Source organism: Sander vitreus, chromosome 4, assembly GCF_031162955.1.
Source record: "Sander vitreus isolate 19-12246 chromosome 4, sanVit1, whole genome shotgun sequence".
NCBI classification, from domain to species: domain Eukaryota; kingdom Metazoa; phylum Chordata; class Actinopteri; order Perciformes; family Percidae; genus Sander; species Sander vitreus.
Window position 1 is genome coordinate 7,916,427 of NC_135858.1, and position 21,408 is coordinate 7,937,834.

The 21,408-nt window shown below is 39.3% G+C and overlaps 1 protein-coding gene across 1 annotated transcript; it reads right to left on the reverse strand.

The window, feature by feature from the left end:
• Positions 1-49: 49 nt before the first annotated feature.
• On the reverse strand, positions 50-20,786 carry LOC144516593 (retinol dehydrogenase 12). Its single transcript, XM_078248020.1, has 6 exons — positions 20,464-20,786; positions 17,064-17,303; positions 12,313-12,402; positions 11,989-12,177; positions 10,434-10,543; positions 50-741 (listed from the first exon to the last, which is right to left on the reverse strand). The coding sequence occupies exons 1-6, from the start codon at positions 20,618-20,620 to the stop codon at positions 562-564; spliced, it is 966 nt and encodes a 321-aa protein (XP_078104146.1). The 5' UTR covers positions 20,621-20,786; the 3' UTR covers positions 50-561.
• Between the last annotated feature and the right edge of the window lie 622 nt (positions 20,787-21,408).

Genomic DNA, 21,408 nt, shown 5'->3' on the forward strand with positions numbered 1-21,408 from the left:
AGCCGAAGACACCATGTGATGAACACTGTACAAATTCTTCAAAAAGCACTGAATGCCAAATGTTTTATTGTGTTTTAATTAATCAGTAAATAAAGAGAAGTGGTTGTGCCACTTATTCTGTTGTCATTGTGAGAATAATTTGGCCACATGGTGTCAGCATTTCTCAGGAAACTCTTTCATTTCACTCATTCACATACCTGACTTTCGTGAAAACATATTAATATACATGTATAGTTCACATATTTATTTTCATAAATGAGAATTACTCAGACAACATGATAGCTGATATGAAAAGTAAGTGATTAAACATATTTGGCCTGTTATTCACACATGTCCAAGTGACAAAGCTTTGCCATTTACAAATATATAACACATGATTCATTTGTGCTTCTCTTAAAAACATGTCAGTTCATATCCCTTCCAATTAATTATAAAAAATGAATTCAGTAACTTCACCTGATGATTTTAAAGACACATTATGTCAGAACTCAAGAATTGCGGTAAGAGGGTGGAATTTGACCACTTTTCTGTTATCAAGCCCTTTTGCCTGATAGCTTTGTTTCAGAGCTTTGATGTCAGCCTCTCGCAGATCTCAAAGTCCTTGACCGCGAGGGCAGCGTCTCGAGCTAAAGGGGCGGGGAGAACCAGGCAGCAGTCGCTGTCACAATACTTCCCAGTTATCCCCTCCATTTCCTCTGATACTGCACAGAAGGTTGGGCTGAATGCACCCTCATCTGGAGACTGAGAGGAAGACAAGAATGGTGAAGAGGAAATGTGAGGGTACAGTCAACGGAAATGACACATAGATAGCTCTGCAGGTGCAAATATGCAACCCGAGAAGTTTGTGGAATCTCTGCTCTGATGTGTGTTTAGTTTAACCAGATGGTTAGCATAGTCTGCTGCTACTGATACACATCACAGATGAACATCAGAAGGATAAGGGCTAAGTCAAGAGTGAACTCTGAGAATGGTTAAAAACAGACACAAACACTGGCAATAGATCACAGATGTGAAAGCTGTGTGTATGTGTGCAACCGTGGTTACATGTGACACACTGCATGATGCTGTTAACAGATTTAGTTCAACTTTGACCTTACCGTGCTTACCGTAGTGTGCACACACAGTTTTCACAATTCACATTTATTCTGTGCAATGAGGGATTATAAGCAATATTTCTTCACTCTTACAGTTTCACTTCTAAATGAAAGCGCTTAGCTAATATGGCTAAACTGTTGACTCATTTAACCCTGTATGGTCTCAGTGAGTTTCTTTTGCGCAGTCTGACTTTGTAGTGATGTTACTTTGTTCCCAGATCTCAGCAACTACTGTACTTTGGTGAATGCATCTCTCGGTACTTTCCGACCTCCTTCCCCAATCTGTGACCCTCAGACTCAAGCCCCCGATTGGCTGCTAGTAAAAATGGCTCCCAAATATATAGTTCAAGTCGTTTCTAAACAGCGAGGCACTGTAGCAAACATGCTAACGCGGTGTGCATGAGGCTCAAAAGATTTGGAGGGTCCTGTCTTTCTCTATCAACTTTGCAAAACAAGTGCAAAAGTGTAAGGAATGGTTCAAACATTTGTTTGCTCTAACGTAGGCTGCTACTGTCAGCTTACCATGCTAATTAGCTACCTAAAGTAGTAACTTAGAGTATCCAAAGCGAAGAGTAAGCATATCATTAGCTAGCTACATAAGTATGTGGGTTACAAGTTATGTTAAGAAAGCCTCTTTCAGGATTGACGCATCCATAGCATGGGAGCTGGTGTAACATCAACCCTGGATGCTACTAATCGCTATCAGAGTTTAGGGTAACAAGGTAAGCAGCGTCCTGCTCTTTAGTGGATTTGGGGAAGTTTACCAGAGATAACTTTGCCAAACTCATAAACTCAATAACAACAAAACAGAATATTTGCTTCATCCTTTAGCTTGTCAAAATATGTGTCTCCTTAAACTGATTAAAATTAAAATATGAATTAAAAGGTAGGCCTATAGAGTTCCTACACTGTTCATCGTATGTGGATGAAAACACACTGAATTAAAGCTGAAAGCCAGCCATCTCTTCATGGTGATTGTTTAATTCTAAATTCAATCCAAAACCAATAAAACAACAAAAATCACTGGCATTCCTAGTGAACCGTGCTGACAGTGTTTGCTACATTTGGTTAACTGGAAGTCTGGGACAAAGTCTGTTCTGAAGAACGTTCCTTAGATTAATGATTGCTTGCACAGTTAACTAAATTACATTCAATTTTGTTTATATTATCAGATGTCTTCTATTAATAGGCTGTGACAAAGCACTGGTCATACTTATCCTGGAATTAATGACCTGGTTTGAACATTGTGTGTTCTGGCTGCCAAGGCTAATTATTAATTTTTTTTTACATTTTCATGTACCCTATATCGGTGACTGTTTATAATTTCAAGCAAAGGAATCCCAAATTCATTATTTGTAAGTAGGTCTGTTTTAACTGGAACACAACAGGAAGGTAAACAGGAAGGTCACATGCCTTTAATGAAGTGTATTATTGGGGGCCAAGCAGCGAAGCTCCAAGGCCCCATAGTGATTCTACCTTTTCTTATTATTACACATATTTCCTCTGCCATGGGAGTCTATGGCAGCCCATAGAACCGTACCGTAAAAAGTTGTGAAATTTGGCAGATTGATTCGGGACAGTCCCATAATTCATTTCACCAAGTTTTAGCTCTGCACCACAGGCAGTCTAGCGCCACCAATGGGTCAAAGTTGGCGTTTAACTTTTGAACCGTATGCCCGAATTTGAACGTCGAGATATAGTTGGAATCCTTGGATGGCACCGAACTCAACGCACACCATCATGTCAATATCCCATACACAGTATATAATGGACCAACAGATCCCGTTGCTCTGGACGGAGACCAGTGAAAGATATTAGATGCACTTTTCCGGTGAGTGCTCAGCGTTACTGCGCAGCCTCCAACTGAGAGAGACAATGTAAATGTGACGTGAGCAACCTGTCTGAAAGTTGTAATTCTTCTGGTAGCTGTGCCAAGAGAAATCTCAATCATTCCCAATCTTGCAGAGACGGAGAGCGTAGGTATATGTAAAAAGGTAACTAACTAAAGCTAATTATTGCTAACTAAAATGCTAGTTAACATTAGGCAAGGCAAAGCAAGGCAGCTTTATTTGTATAGCACATTTCAGCAACAGGGCAATTCAAAGTGCTTTACATGAAAACAGATTTACATGAAAACAGATTAAAAAATTAAAAACACGAGACAAAAAAAAATAAAAAATAAAATTACAGTGCAGTATAAGAAATGAAACATTGAAGAGCAGTTAAAACAGTTAAATATATAAAAGCAGATAAAATAACTTTCCTGGACTCAGTGATCCATTTGTTGGAAAGCCAAAGCTTTTTGACCAATATGACAGATATATCAAGCAATCCGGTCCATATTTTCTAACCATCTCACCCACTATGGGTCCAGATGCGTCGCATGGCTTTGAGGTTTCATTCCCCATAGTTACAGAAGCTTTTCTTGAGTATACTCTTATCTTTTTCGATGTGGTCGTCACCGCAAAGCTTGGTTCTTTTCTTAGGCAAACCTTGCAAAACCCGGTACAGCCCTGCAGACAAAAATCTCTTAATAGTCCAGAACGTGTTCTTAAACTATTTTATTTCTTCTGCAGTCTGTCTCTAAATAGTCAAGAACTCGCTCAGAGTGTTTATAGACTATTTTTATTTTCTTTTTAGGCCTTCTGCCTAAATTAGTTAGTTACTTCAACTAACTTTTTGACCAGCCCAACGTCTGTCTCTTCTGCCCAACGTCTGTCTCTTCTGTCAACTATTGTCATGCCTGCATCAGAGAAATAAAGATAAAGATAAAAGATAAAATAGGAATTTCTCTTTATATGCTTTATATAGATTGTTATACAGTGTCAACAATGCAGCTTCGGTATAAGAAATGAACAGTTATTTAAAGAAAGGCAACATCAAAAATATAGGTCTTCAGCCTTGATTTGAAAGAACTGAGAGTTGCAGCAGATCTGTAGTTTTCTGGGAGTTTGTTCCAGATATGTGGAGCATAAAAACTAAACACTGCTTCTCCCTGTTTAGTTCTGACTCTGGGGACAACAAGCAGACCTGTCCCAGACGACCTGAGAGGTCTGGGTGGTTCATAGTGTAGTAGCAGATCAGAAATGTTTTTTGGCCCTAAACCGTTAAGTGATTTATAAACCAGCAAAAGTATTTTGAAATCAATTCTTTGAGGCACTGGAAGCCTGAACTGGAGTGATGTGATCCACTCTCTTGGTCTTAGTGAGGACTCGAGCAGCAGCGTTCTGAATCAGCTGCAGCTGTCTGATTGATTTTTTAGGGAGACCTGTAAAGACACCGTTACAGTAGTCAAGTCTACTGAAGATAAAAGCATGGACAAGTTTTTCCAAATCCTGCTGAGACATAAGTCCTTTAACCCTTGATATATTTTTAAGGTGGTAATAGGCTGACTTTGTAATTGTCTTAACGTGGCTGTTAAAATTCAGGTCTGAGTCCATGACTACACCAAGATTTCTGGCTTTGTCTGTTGGTTTTAACATTATCGTTTGAAGCTGAGTGCTGACTTTTAATCGTTCCTCCTTTGCTCCAAAAACAACCACCTCAGTTTTTTCATCATTTAATTTAAGAAAGTTCTGGCACATCCAGTCGTTAATTTGTTCAATGCACTTAGTCAGTTGTTGTATTGGACTATAGTCCCCTGGCGATAAGGTTATATAAATTTGTGTATCATCCGCATAACTATGGTGACTTATTTTATTGTTTTCCATAATTTGAGCCAGTGGAAACATGTAGATGTTAAACAGGAGAGGCCCCAGAACGGAGCCTTGGGGAACTCCGCACATCATATTTGTATGCTCAGATGTATAATTCCCTATAGACACAAAGTAGTCCCTATTCTTTAAATAAGACTCCAACCACTTTAGTACTGAGCCAGAAATGCCAACCCAGTTTTCCAATCGGTCTAGTAATATGTCATGGTCGACCGTATCAAATGCAGCACTGAGATCAAGTAATACCAAGACTGAAATTTTGCCACTATCTGTGTTTAAGTGGATGTCATTAAAGACTTTAACAAGAGCTGTCTCAGTGCTGTGGTGTGGTCGAAAACCCGACTGGAAGGCATCAAAACTGTTGTTTAGTGTCAAGAAAAGGTTGAGTTGTTGAGAAACCATTTTTTCAATAATTTTACTTAAAAATGGAAGGTTTGATATCGGCCTATAGTTGCTCATTAGTGACGTGTCTAGATTGTTCTTTTTAAGAGTGGCTTAAGGGCCTGTGGGAAGATACCTGAGAGAAGAGATGTGTTTACAATCTGTAGAAGATCTGTAGCCAAACAATTCGAAACATTTTTGAAAAGGCCCGTTGGTAGAATATCAAGGCAGCATGAGGAGGTTTTCAGATGTTATATAATGTCCTCCAGGTTTTTACGGTTAATCATATGAAATTGGGTCATATTGGAATTTGTTTTGCCTGGACACTGTGACAACACATACCCTGTACTCGATATGGAAGTACTGATTGATTGTTTAATTTTCAGAATTTTGTCTTTGAAGAAGGTGGCAAAATCATTGCAGGCCTCGGTGGATAAAAGTTCAGATGCTACTGGTACTGGAGGGTTTGTTAACCTATCGACAGTAGCAAACAAAGCATGTGAGTTATTATTGTTTTTGGCAATAATGTCCGAGAAGAAGGACCGCCTTGCATTCCTCAGTTCCAAATTATAAATGCGAAGTCTCTCTTTATAGGTGTTGTAGTGGACCTGGAGATTAGTTTTTCGCCACCTCGTGCTCTGCTTTTCGACACTCTCTTTTTTCTGTTCTTACCAGTATGGCATTTCTCCATGGAGATCTTTTCTTATCAGAGACAGTTTTTACCTTAATGGGAGCAATGGCATCAATAAAATTTGTAATTTTACAATTGAAATTATCTACAAGCTCAGTGACTGAGACCCCTGAGAGGGCGGGTGTGGAGGAGAAAAGCTGAATGAATGTTTCACTGGTGTTGTCAGTGATATACCGTTTTCTTATTAACTTTGTTTGGACACTTTTGTGCACAGAGATAGTGCCATTAAAGAAAACACAGGAATGATCAGACAGAGCAGCATCAGCCACCACAACCTTGGAAATGTTCAAACCCTTCTAGATAATCAAGTCCAGAGTGTGCCCCTTGTTGTGTGTGGGCTCCGTCACATGCTGAGTCAGTCCATAGTTCTCAAAAATACAACACAGTTCTTTGGTCCCTCTATCCTGGGGATGGATCACCAGCAATAACTACACAAGTCAAAGTTAATACAGATTATAGACAGCAGTTCACTAAAGTTGTCAAAGAAGAATGCACAGTATTTAGGTGGCCTGTAGATAATTAGAAATATAGGTCGAGACAGGGACCTTAGCTGAAGAGCCACATATTCAAAAGAAGCAAAGTTTCCATAAGATATTTAAGAACAGCATCACTGTTATTATGGTCTAACCAGGTTTCAGTTAAAAACATGAGGTCAAGATTGTGCTTAATAATAAAATCATTGATTAAAAATGATTTACCCGCCAGAGACCTGACGTTTAGTAAGGCTAATGTTAGTGTGTTAAAATAATTATCTGTCTCGTTTTTTGGGACAGGCTGTGGCTGACGAGGAATGGATGCTAAATTTGCTAAGTTGGCAGTTAAGTGCTTCTTTTTCTTGCTTAGCGGATTCACCATTCTTTTTCTATTACCTATCACAACATTGATTGACAAAGAATTGAATACACAGGGCCCAGGCTTGTCCTGGAAAGAGTCATGAGTGCCACTAGGCATGCAGCCTGGGCCCAGCACATATCAGTTAAAGCTTGTTGCATTTTGTACACAAGCATACTTATCAGTCTGGTGAGAAGGAGTTCGCTGCCATCCTTGAGGGGGCAGAGGTGCCTGGCGTTTTACTTTCAGCGGTTCAGTCAAAACAGGGTCAGTTTGATGCTGGGGGCGAATGATGGGAGAAGGTAGTGGGGCAAACTTGGTTCCAGCATCTACCAGCTGCTCCATCCGCTCAGTGAACCCCAACATGTGGCAGGGGGAAACAGGGGAAAAGCCAGATGGGGAGAGCGATGGATCCTCAAAGGCGTCGGTGTTGGTAAGGGGGTTTGAGGAGTGTTGGATGGGTGAAAAGGGGGGTTGAGAATCTCCATTCTGTGGTCCTCCATGGTCAAATCTTTGCTCAGGTGGGGCCTGTGGTGGATCACTGCCGCACTTTGTTGTGTCTTCCTCTTGTTTTGTTTGTTTATCTTGTCTTGTGTCCTTGGCCGAGGGAGTAGATGTGTGGTGCAGAAAGTAAAGTAGGCTAGAGGTGAACAGCTTTACTCCTGGCTTGTTAAGAAAAAGTCCATCTGCTTTAAAAAGATGTCTGCAGTCCCAGAAAATGTTAAAATTGTCAATGAACCGCAGAGAGTGGACGGTACATGCAGTTGAAAGCCATCTGTTCAGTGCCAACAGTCTCCTGAATCTCTCAGCTCCTCTTCTGACTGGCGGTATAGGGCCACTGATAAACACCTCTGAGTTTAGGGAGCTGACTGTGTTCAGCAGATTCATAAAGTCACGATTCAGCACTTCAGACTCTTGCTTTACAACATCATGTGACCCTATATGCAGTATAATGTTCTTCACAGTTGGGTGTGCTGCCACGATATCCGGGATTCTTTGGGCCAAGTCAGACACCATGTCTTTGGGAAAACAGAGTATTTTGGTGTTTTTACTGCTTTTTATGTCTTTGCACCAAAAGAGTTCCAGGGAGGACTACCACTTGTTGCTATATTACCCATTTCACAGCCCTGCTGTTTGTTTGTAGTCTTGCTGGTGCTAGTTATCCGTGTGTTGGCATGCTTTTGTCCATTTTTGGGTCAATGGTAAAGTAGTGTCATTTCCACATGATCCATTCACTTCCACGTTTACTTCTAACCACTAAAGTTTGGTTTCCAGAACTGCAATCTTCTGAAGGAGTTTGTAGTAGTCCTCCATGGACAAGGGAGGCATCTTGCTGCTAATTAGCTTTAGCTACAGTCACTTTAGGACAGGCTTGAGCTATTGGTAGGCCACGCTCACGCAGAAAAATGTTGAAATATGGCAATAGCCTACTATGTCTACAAAAAATGCATAGTCCAGTGATGTATAAGTATCCAAGAGCCGCTGCTCATAGTTTCTCTCAGAGGAAAAGCAAGATTATCAGCAGAAATATGCAAGCAGAGGCAGGAGCAAGCAGCAAAGCGTCTGCACTGTAAGAAGCAGGAAGCACCTCATTAGTAATTAAACTTAAACAGCTAATGTAAGTCGAAACTGCCTGCGAGCTTCTCCTGTACTATACGGTAATTCCTCTACTATGCGACAGTAAGTTGCGTGGTTATGACACAATCGTTAGCCTATTTTTACAAAAACGTCTACTACGGAGCCATAACGTGAGATACAAGGTAATGGAGCCTTTTATACATTGGACAAAAAAAGATGTAAAGTTATTCGCTGTCAAAGTGACGTCAAAATGAATGGCATTCGTTTTGGTTAGTTTGGTAGCATCAAAATGGCGCCATAGGAGGTTCGAGTTCTGAAGCGAAGCTTACCCGCTTGCAATATCCGCCATGTTGGACCTTCCGCCATATTGGATTTGATCAAAAACACTAAAAGGTTTTCACAGGTCACAAAATTGGTCAGATTTTCATGAAACACATGATCTTCAGACCATGCCTCACAAAAGTTATTACATTGCGTATTGATATTCGACAGTGTTTGCCCGTCACAGCCAATCGAAATCGACGGCGAAGCTGCCAAACAGGAAGTGAACTCATATCTCGGTAAGTCTTTCATGTATCAGCACCAATCTTAGTACATAGGTACAGGGCCCAATTAGGAAGAGGCTCAAGGCATTTGGTGACCTTAGACCTATAGGGGGCGCTGTAATTATAATCACAGGAAGTAGGCTCATATCTCAGCAATACTTTTACGTATAGAAACCAAACTTAGTATATGGACTTGGGACCCCATTCTGAGGAAACACAATAAATTTGGTGACCTTCGACCACTAGGGGGGCGCTAGAGTTACAGGAAGTGAGCTCATATCTCAGCAACGATTTTATGTATAAAGTCCAAACTTCATGGCAGCGGATTGTGAGGACGTGCAAGGAAAGTGGTGTCATTTGGCCTCTAGGGGCGCTGTAATAAAGAAAGTGAGCTCATATCTCAGCAACGCTTTGATGTACTAAAGCCAAACTTGGTACAGGGACTTGGCACTTGATTTTGAGAACACATAAGGACATTGGTATACTTTGGCCTCTAGGGGCACTGTAACAAAGTAAATTAGCTGATATCTCAGCCATTCTTTATCCAATTGCCATCAAAGTTGCTGTGAGTTCTTGCTCATGCCATGGCAACGCCATTCCTGCTAGTGTACTGCTTGGCCCCCTCATTGCTGCTTGCAGCTATATTTTAATACTAAATTGCGTCCCAAGTTAAGGGAATAGCAGACTTGAGTCTTGTTGTAGGCCTACCTGAACCATGTGCCTTTCTCACTGAGCAAGCTCAGCACACAGACTATCAGTGTGACGGGAGAAAAATTCACAATATTGCTTCTGCCAAACCAGCCTCTAACTTTACTCTGTAAACTAAGGCTATGTTTAGACGGAAACGATCTAAAGAGAAAACGCAAAAGTGGCGTTGCGTTCTCACTTTTTATTCCGCATTTAGACAGGCGTTATGGGGGGAAAATCTGCGTGCATATGGTGACGCAAAAGTGCGTGAAATGCGATCCACCAAGTCTGCGCGCCCGCGTAGAACCTTCCTTCTACTTGTCTCCCTCTCCTCCTCCTCTTTCCCTTGTAGAGCGAAGCGAACAACAAAAGCTGACAATTATGTCTGGACAGACGAGGAGATGGAGTTATTGCTCCAAACAATGCACACACAGACACACACACACACACACACACACGCGGCGCACACACAAACACACACACACACACACACACACACACACACACACACACACACACACACACACACACACACACACACACACACACACACGGCACACACATACACACATATACACACACACACTGGGTTTTTACCCTTTAGACGGGAGTGCGACGGTGGAGCGTTTTTAAGATTTCCACTCTGGAGGGTGGATTCACTTTTTTGCGTTTTTAAGCCTCAAAAATGCCGTCGCCGTCTAAACGAAAGGCACATCTGATAAAATATTTTGTCGTTTTCACCCGCGAGCGTATTTGTGTAAACAGGGCCTAACATTGGGTGAGAGAGCATTTGTATAACAGGAGGAGGTTCATGAACAATAACGAATCAAATTCAACCTGGACATGGGCAAGAAATGACAGTGGAAAATTATGTGGACAGTGACTCTGCAATAAAATGCAACAATGAACTCACCTTGAAAAAGAATATTCCAATACAGTTGAAAAGAAAACGAAACATGAATGGATAGTGTCTCATTACATCTGTCATGACAACACCAGGGTGGACAGAGTTTGCGGTGACACCTAAAGGAACATAAACACATAGAGGCACACACAGATACATTCACAGTACAGATATAAACACTAGGGACAGAGAAACTGTAAGCAAAGTCAGTCTCAGCAAGTCTATTAATGCAGACTTTTTCAGCCTCTTTTATAAAAGCTACAATGTTTGCCCAGAAAAAACTCTGCCATTGCCTTTCATTTGCATTGTCATACACTTTCTATGTATGACCGTACAGCATGTGAACTAATTCATGCCTTTGTATGCTGGATTATAGTAACGTTTTGTTGTCAGGCATGTTACATGCTAGTACAGTGGTGGAAGAAGTATTCAGATCCTTTACTTAAGTAAAAGTTCTAATACCACACTGTAAAAATACTTTGTTAGAAGTCTGAGCCCTGCATTAAAAAAGTTACTTAAGAAAAAATATGTAAATATCATCAGGAAAATGTACTTAAAGTATTAAAAGTAAAAGCACTCAATGCAGAAAAATGCTTTCATTTTAGAAACTGGAAACGATTAAAACAGTTCTGATAATCAACTTAGTGTTTAATCAGCTAATCATGTCAGCTGTAGCAAACTGTTGGCCTGTATATTGTTAGGTAGTTTAATTTATGATAAACCATTGTATTGTATTTTTTAAGCTAAAAGTGTTTTGTGTGCAAAAAATATTAATTTGTAAAGTAACTAATAACTAAAGCTGTCAAATTAATATAGTGGAGTAAAAAGTAGAATATTTCTGTCTGAAATGTAGTGGAGTAGAAGGAGAAAGTGGCATGAAAAGAAAAGACTTAAGTACAGTACTTGAGTAAATGTACATAGTTACATTCCACCACTGGTACCAAAGGTCTTCAAATGGTTAAGAACACTACAGCAAGAATCCTAACTGAAACTAGAAAACTTACCATACTACATAATTTTTAGCTTCCCTTCATTGGCTCCCTATCCATGCCTGTCCACTTTCCAGGTTTCCATGGTGGTGAGGAGGTTGTGTGGCCCAGGTCCTATCTGTTTGGCGACACCTGGAAGCTGCTTGACATTATCCCGGATCCATTTTCTTCATATGTTTACATTCTATGTATAGATTTATCATTTGGATTGTCTATACTGTGATTTTATTATGTTGCTTGTTCTGTACACACAACATCTGTTGCACGTCTGTCCGTCCTGGGAGAGGGATCCCTCCTCCGTTTCTCTTCCTGAGGTTTCTTCCATTTTTTTACCCATTAATTAAAAGCTCTTTTGGGGAGCTTTTCCTCAGCTGAAGCGAGGGTCGTTAAGGACAGAGGGTGTAATATGCTGTACAGATTGAAAAGCCTCTTGAGGCAAATTTGCGATTTGTGATATTGGACTATATAAATAAGATTGACTTGACCTTACTTTCAGCAGCACTTATTCAACAGGAAAGACCATGCATTTGCTATACTAATGGATGGTAATCATTAAAATCTTGATTTTAGCCTACCTGTCCCTTCTAGCCTGCGTGCTAGCTCTTTGGTACAGATGATATTGTGCAGCTTTGTGTGGTTGTAGACATTATCCATGTGGTAAGTGAGGTTCTCGCCATGAAAATGAGAGAAGTCCACTTGACCCTTCGCATGGTTGACTGAGGAGATGTTGACAATACGCGCCGGAGCTGAACGCTTCATCAGGTCTGGAGTGAATCAGAGACAAGCAGAGCGAGGAGCAGAGAAAGAAAAGGAAAGACAAATAATAAGTATATGAAGGTAATCGGGATTTCATATCCACAATATACCTGCTGTATTAAAGAGAGACTGCAGAGTCTTACCCAGCAACAGGTTGGTGAGAAGAAATGGTCCCAGGTGGTTGGTGGCAAAAGAAACGTCAAAGCCATCTTTGGTTATCTGCCTGGGTAAACCTGATGGTTAAAGTGCAATTGGATTTTACAAATATATTAGATACAAATGTACACATAAATATCCACAAACAAACACATTTGTACTTCTATACTTTGGAGTACTTCACATTGGCATAATGCATTGTAAACATTACAACTATATGTCTCATATATTGTTGTTACTATATATTATGTTATTCTATACCGATAGTTACGTATTGTAACTCCAGATTCTATGAGTATAGGCATAGCCCTATAAGAGCTGTTGCTATTGGGTTTATCCCTCGCCCATGCGCAGTCGTGAAGATTTCTTTCGCGCCCTTGTGCCCTGCACGGGCCTCTCTTACGTCCGCAGTTACTATATATTACAGCTGCGAGACCAGGGATCTGCTCTCAACATCAGCTGTAGAAAAGGCCCCAAAGTTATGTTAGTGTTGCTGTTATTTAGTACAGTTGACCACATGGTGTTTCTATTTTTCACGTTTACTCCCGTTTATTCAGTGCTTGTAACAGGGTAGCCAAAGCGTGTGCTGGTTTGTATATAGCTGATGTCACACAGTTAATAAGCGGTATGATAGAGTTAGTCGGTCAGTTGGATTGTGGTTGTGAGCAGCACCTTTCTTCAGAGTGTGCGTAAATGAGAGTAAGTATATCTGCTGCATTACTCGTGATATTGTATTTCTTTGTTAAACCAGCTGTTATTTCTGCTATTTAATATGGATAAGAGTTAGGACTTTAAGGGGTTGCTACGCTACAGGACCATTGTGCTAATTATATCCACGTTCATACACGCTAGTTTATCGCCTTTGGCTCACCCGACTCAGTACGTCAGGTCAAAATATGTAACATCGTGTTTAAACATGTTTATACTTTTACTACTTGTTGTTAGGATTGTTAAGTACTTTGTGGTTGAGTAAAAAAAGTGCTGAAGCACCCCTAAAAATCATCTCAGCACCCCTGAAGAATAAAGTCCTTATCATTGTGATTTTGTGAAATCGTTTAGTGCTCAAACCTTATTACTTTTGCAAACCTGATTTTAGCAATGGAATAGGATAAATGACGACAGGCTCAGCTCAGTTGTAGCCTAAAGTCAACAGCCTATCAGCGATTCCCTGAACGAGGGCGCCTCAGCCTACTGTTCAGTCTGCGCAGATAACTTTGGTGAACGGTCGTCAGAGTATGGCTACTTTCAACCACTGAAAATGTATGGCTAATGGAGTGAAAATTAAATCTAATCGAATGAACACGTTAAGTAGGCTAGAGGTGTAGTATTTGTGGAACCAAGCTGTGATCCCTGATCACAATTATGGCAATTATATCTGAATTAGCCTAGCTTATTCACCACGGAGTCCAATTTTGCTGTGCAATGTTAGACAAAACTGTAGGCAAATGTAGCTTAGGAGTAGCCTACAACGAGTTTTTAAAGTGTGCTATTAATAGCCTGCCGTAACGGCTTGAAATACCGCTAAAAATAGCATAGCGCCACCGCTGCAGTTACCTCTCTACCAGACACTTTCTGATTTTTAATTGTCAATGCCAATGAAAAATACAAGGTTCATACGTTTTGAAAAAACCTGGAAAAGTCATGGATTTTTTTTTTTAACACAGCATAATAATATGTGATTAATAAATGTATTTCACGTAGTCCTAACCTCAACGTTCTATTCGGGGCGCGATATTATGAATCCCACTATGAACCACATAAATTGTCATTCATTTTATTGTTAAACCTCTAAGGGGAAAACTTTAACACAGATTTTTATTCTTATTGTATAATGTCGACTGACATTGAAAAGTATTGGTTAAAATGCGTATGAACCCTGAAAATAAATAATTCGACCTGACGGATCATCAGACTCATTCATATCAGAACTGAAACACTGGAACAACAAACCCTGACTCACAGTCTGTTTCCCCATAGATGGATATACGTTTCTTTTTTTAAAGAAAACAGCCAGGTTCAGGTGAGAAAGTCTAGAGATAAGCCTTTAACATTATCCCACTGCACTGAACAACAACCCCATATGCACATGTTATATATATATATATATATATATATATATATATATATATATATATATATATATATATATATATATATATATATATAGTAGGACTACTGTGTTTTGTTTTCTCTTTTATTTAAAGATTATTTTCTAGTTGATTACAAAATGTTTTGTATGTGATTGTCAGTGATATGACGGAGGGAGGGGGATAGAGGGAGAGAGGAGGATGGAGAGAGGGTGGACAGAGAGAGGGACCTGGAAGAACCAGGTGAGAAAGTGGACATATATTGTACGGGCAAAAACACTTAAAATATTCCATTCACATTATATTTACATATGCATTTCATGGAGGACTAGGCTCTTAAGAAAAAGAGATGTTGGATTTTCCCCATCTGGTTCAGAAGCATTATTAGATTAGATTATTCATCATTTAGATGTATAAACATATCAGTTTCTATCAATGATGTAAATGAAAAAGTTGAAAATTAACAGCAGAAAAAAACATGAATAATCCTGTCTAAAAATATGTTAAGGCTTATTTTACCAGTTCAAAGTAGGTGCATGGGTGTAGCTCAAAATTCTGGGCCCTGTAGAAAGGTGTTTTCTATGGGCCCCTCCCTGCATCCAGAGCTATTCATTCTAGCATCTTTTTGGGCCCTCCTCACATTAAGGCCCTGGGTAATCAGTCCCCATTTTCCCCCCAGCCCGACGCCCCTGGGTATGTGTGCTGCAATAATCATGCTTTGTAGTTGCCATCTTTTTTTCACAGCAGATGCCTTGAATCTGTTGATAGTTTGTCATAATTGCATGGCTCAATCTGTCTATTTCTTTCCCCAAAACTCACCAGAAGTCATGATTTAAGGGTTTAAAAAAAAAAAAAGAATCTTACGGGGGCCCCTAGCTTAACTGCTTTCAACTTTTCATTAGGGGCTGAGCCAACATGGTATTTCTGGAAATTCCACCACAAGCTGCATGTTAAACTAGGGGTGGAACGGTACACAGAAGTCATGGTTCGGTTCATAACTCGGTTCAGACATCACGGTTCCATTCAATACAATGGAGGGAAAAGCATAACAAAAATGCAGAAGGCAAATAGTTTTTTTATTGTGCATGTCTCAGGCTGTACTACCTAGTGTCATACAGTCTATCTCCTGAGCTAGCTGCAACAGCCTTTAGTGTGTAAAGTAAGATGTAAACAGTAAACAAAGAGTACCCCATCATCTCCAGACTCCATCTGTAACTTGTAAACAAAATAAGACAATCAGCTATAAAACTGGAAATACAGCATCTTTTATTTATGAAAGTGCAAATTACATATATAAACAATAATAACAACAACAACAAATATGTGGACGGGATGGCATGTTGTAACGAGCTTCGAGCACATGCAGCAAATACTTGAAGCCCTATTTGTATTTGTATTTGTATTTAAAGGCTAATTAAGCACTGTAGGAAGGAGAAGTTGGACAGTTTTCTATTGTCTCGTTCCAGCGATTGGTACAGCTGGGTGATGTACACTTACATACCCAACAACTGCTGAACAACGCTGACACACAGTCCACGTCTTATCCACCACTCTCTCGCCTGTACTACTGTAACTGACCCGAAGACCGAAGTTTTTACGGCTGGGACGGCACCAGGCGGGAGGGCATGACACAGGAGGCTCCAGGCTTCATCCATACAGTCTCGAAGTTTTCCCAAACTTGCGATCTTAAAGAGGCCAGGGGGTCCTCTAACTCTTGTGGGTCGCCACCACTCGCCATACTGCTGCTATCTCAGACTCACTCACTGGACCGTCAACCTGCAAAAAACTGCATGTAGGCGGAGCTCGGCTAGCTTCAGAGCTAAGGCAAGGCTACAGATTAGGTGTCCCTAGAACCCGCGTATCTAACAGTAGTTCCGCTATGCTTTGCTATGTAACATTGAGTCTTGTGCTATATTCTATTCTATTACTACAGACAAACACTGAGTACCATTACCATAACTTAAACATATTATATATTAGTCTGGTGTGCACTGTTTACATCCATTGACTTAGCTGCTGTTAATCATTCTACTGTAACTTTATCAGCAGCACTCACGTTCACATATATAATTTGTCTCCACATACTGTATAGTTTCTATTTTTCAATCTAATGTATTTTTTTATTCTCTATTCTTATTTATTTGTGTTACTTTTTATACTTATGTGTATTTATTTCTGTTATTTTTGTTGTACTGCTGCAACAACCAAAGATAGAGTACTCTCCATGCTGAACACATAATGTTTTCTGTTGCTCTCGTTGGAGCTTTGTCAAGTCTGAGAAACTTAATTTCCGATGATGCATAGGCTCGCCATTTTTAGCTGTATGTGTTCAATTACTGGCCCAGTAAAACAGCAATGTGTGTCAGTATGCCAAACTCTTTTGGTCACAGACTGTTCTTTGCTTCCAGATGTGTGACACATGGTTGTTCTTTTTGTGGAATGTTTTTCATTCTATAATTATGCTTTCATTTAAGGATTCAGTTAATGTGAAGCCAAATTAGCATGTGTTTGTGCCTTGTGGTACTGCATTGTTACACTGTGTGGATTCTGGGTTTTGAAAATTCAGTTAATAATTGTCGTCCACAAAATACAAAACTGCCCAGTGAAGCTTAAAAACTAATAATTCCATTTATGCTGTGTGCATGTATCACCTGATATTCCAGCATTGTTGACAAGGATGTGGAGAGCTTTCTCCTCTTCAAGAATCCTCTTAGTAAATTGCCTGACAGAGTCCAGAGAAGACAGATCCACCAGACGCAAGTGGATGTCACCGTTTCCTGTTTTCTCCCTGATTTCTTTAAGTGCTGCTGTCCCCCGGGCCTCGTTTCGACAGGCCAGGATAACACGGGCCCCACGGCGTGCAAAGTCCATGGCAATGGACTTCCCAATTCCTAGAAGAGTGGAAGAGAGCAACTATTTCTTTGCAATAATTGATAACAAAAAATGTCCATATAGCAGATAGCAATCAACAGGTGACCTACGCTCCATTAACAACTACCCATGTTTAGATGGGGTCGTATTGTGGTACAAAAGTTGGACAACATAAATTCAGATGTTAAAGAAGGTAGAGTTGGTTACTATAACCCCGTTTAGAAAAACTAAAGAAAACAAAGTGGCATAGGCTGGGTTATTGTATCTGATAAGGATAAGGAAACTCAGACTTTATGTTATCCTGCTGATAAAGCACTTATGAACTTCAGTTCAAGATGGCTTTTGTTGTATGGTCTTGAATATTATGTATCATCTTTTCTTGATTTTTGTCTGGGTGGGTGGTGATGACGAAGGGGTTTGTGTTCATGTATGTTTTGTATGTTGTTAAAAAAATAAAAATTGTTAATCACAAAAAATAGAAAAGCAGTCCTATTATTTGTCCCAAACGTATCTTTACCTTGTCATGTGATATGCTACTTCAGTACAAACAAATACTACTGGGACCACTACAGATGAACACTTAATATCTATATTCACAACCAGCACTGACAATTCCTGTGACAATTTGGCTACACGATACACGGTCCATATCCTCGATTTTGATCTCCCCTCCACTACATTTCAGAGGGAAATATAATGCTTTTTACTCCACTACATTAACCTGACAGCTTAAGTTACTAGTTACTTTACAAATTAAGATTTCTGGACACAAAACAAATGTGTTTTTTAAAAATACAATGTTTTATTAGAAATGAAATTATCCAACAACACATAGGCCTACACCTACAGCTAAAATGATTAGCCAAATAAACAGTTGATTGACAGAACTATTGTGATCATTTCTAAAATGTGAGGATTTTTCTGCATTGAGTACTTTACTTTTAATACTTTAAGAAACTACATTTAACTGATGATACTTACATACTTTTACTTAAGTAAGAGTTTCAATGCAGGAGTTTTACTTGCAACAAGAGTATTTTTACAGTGTGGTTTTAGTACGTTTATGTTAAGGATCTGAATACTTCTTCCACCACTGCCTGCAATGTAATGATACAATCCACACAGTATATAATATAAAATATATATCAAAATTTCAAATAATTTAGTACAAATATGTACACACATATGCTGTATACTTATAATAAAAATGATGTAGTTTAAATAAAAATGAATAGCACAGATTGGGAGAGAGAACACCTCTAACTTGTTATTTGAGGGGGCACAAAATGCTGAGTAATGATAAGGTAATAAAAAAGTAATGAGGTATTAGTAAAAGTGACTATTAGGCAAGCAATTAGAAATGAATCCTGTGCCATTCTGTAGGAGTCAGAGTTAGGCCTACTGTGATAGCCTCTATACATAGCTGCAAGAAGGAGCCATAACAATTACTAAGCTTGGGGAATTCATCCACTAGCAAAACAGGTTTACCATTCACTTCTGTCACACTCTTTAACATAGGCTGTTTAATCAACAAACAGACCAGGATATCTTGCTCCGAAGCAGCTTAATTCATGAATACCATGTTTAACCTAGCTCGACAGCCATTATAAGAAATAACAGTAAATTCTACACACAAACCGTGACCTACTGTCTTGAATTTTAAACAGTTACTGTAAGTTCTGTTTAAAAGCACTACAGAGTGTGTTAATGTGTTAATAGTTAACAAGTTAGATTCATGGTCTCAGAAAAGTCATATTATCTTTCCTGCCAATGGCAATGTTTTATTAGAAATGAAATTATCCAACAACATATAGGCCTACACCTACATCTGAAATGATTAGCCAAATAAACAGTTGATTGACAGAACTGATCGTTTCTAAAATGTGAGGATTTTTCTGCATTGAGTACTTTACTTTTAATACTTTAAGAAACTACATTTAACTGATGATACTTACATACTTTTACTTAAGTAAGAGTTTCAATGCAGGAGTTTTACTTGTAACAAGAGTATTTTTACAGTGTGGTTTTAGTACGTTTATGTTAAGGATCTGAATACTTCTTCCACCACTGCCTGCAATGTAATGGTACAATCCACACAGTATATAATATAAAATATATATCAAAATGTCATATAATTTAGTACAAATATGTACACACATATGCTGTATACTTATAATAAAATGATGTAGTTTAAATAAAAATTAATAGCACAGATTGGGAGAGAGAACACCTCTAACTTGTTATTTGAGGGGGCACAAAATGCTGAGTAATGGTAAGGTAATAAAAAAGTAATGAGGTATTAGTAAAAGTGACTATTAGGCAAGCAATTAGAAACGAATCTTGTGCCATTCTGTAGGAGTCAGAGTTAGGCCTACTGTGATAGCCTCTATACATAGCTGCAAGAAGGAGCCATAACAATTATTAAGCTTGGGGAATTCATCCACCAGCAAAACAGGTTTACCATTCACTTCTGTCACGGAAACAGACCAGGATATCTTGCTCCGAAGCATTCATTCATTCATGAATACCATGTTTAACCTAGCTCGACAGCCATTATGAGAAATAACAGTAAATTCGACGCACAAAACGTGACCTACTGTCTTGAATTTTTTACTGTAAGTTCTGTTTAAAAGCACTACAGAGTGTGTTAATGTGTTAATAGTTAACAAGTTACATCCATGGTCTCAGGAATGTCACATTATCTTTCCTGCCAATGGTATTTCCTGTAAAATCATCCAAAGTGTCGGTTGTTTAAGGAAACACTTGAATAGGACTTTAGAAGTGGAAAAATAGCTTTTAGCCTACAGATCAGGGTAATACATGCTCGTATTAACGGCCATATCAAATCGCCACACGCAAGCAAGAACAAATAAGCCGTCCTTACGTCACTTACCATATCGTTTCAACATTCAAATTGTTTGGTTGGCATTGGCATTAAAGCATAGCCTACCTTTGCAGCCTGTGTGATTATTCTGTATATTAGAATAAACCAGCAGGACCTAATAAGCTATTTGCTTCTGCTTGCTCCTTCTCGAACTTATACTTTTTTATTATTTATTTTTTGAGTCTTTGGTAAATTCTGATTGTTTGCGTTTGAATTTTTTTGTTTTGTTTTTGTTTTGTTGAAACATTGATGATTGTTCGAGATAAACAATAAAAATTAAATTAAATGAAACCAACCTGTATTGGCTCCTGTCACTATAGCAGTCTTCCCTTTCAACCGAACGGTGCAGGCATGTGGATCCCAGCGTCCTCTGCGCTGCATGCGCACAACGAGCGCCAGCAGCGCCGTGGAAATTGCCCAGACCGGGTTACAAAGTATATCCAACCAAACCATTGCACAGCCAGAGTTGAGCGTCTGTCAGCAAGAAATAAAATAGAAACCCGGGAGGAGCTGGCCAGCATCTAAATGCCACGTAAAGTAGGTGTGCCTAACAACAGTAAACTAGCGGGGGATTTATCAAAGAGAGAAACGCCCGTTGGCGCAGAGTCTGTGCTTTAGTTGAAATGGAACCCCGTCATAAAAAACATCTGGTTTAATGATTCTTCACAATGCTCTATGTGAGCAGAAAACACAGCTCACTGAGTCACAGGTCATAGATTTTTTGTCAGCAGATATCGTCACGTACATAGGCTACATACAAGAACGCCCAAGTGGTATTTCGAGGGATTTATTTTGCTATAAGTCATTTTCCTAGCAGATGCAGATCAAAAATGTTGCTTTGAAAAGTGAAATAAACTATTTAATTGGCGCCTAACAGTGTGCAGCCTACTTCAAGCCTTGCAGTTAAATATTATTTGTCTTGCACTTGAGTATTTTGCCTGGATATGCGCCCATTTGGTTCCATGATATATTAGTAACCATATCAAGTTCTCATACACTGTTAAACGTGGGTTTCCTGTAGGTCTCTCCAAGGTCATAGGTTAACTGTGTCTAACTCCTTATTTAACTGTAGAATGACAGAATACATATTTACCAGGATATGTACTTATCAGGGTCCCTTTCCTGTTATCCCCCAACAACTACATCCTCTCATATGTACAGGGCTCCAACTCTCTCACCATGACCTCAATAACATATTACAATATGGAATACATTGGGATACATGCAAACTTGATTAAAAC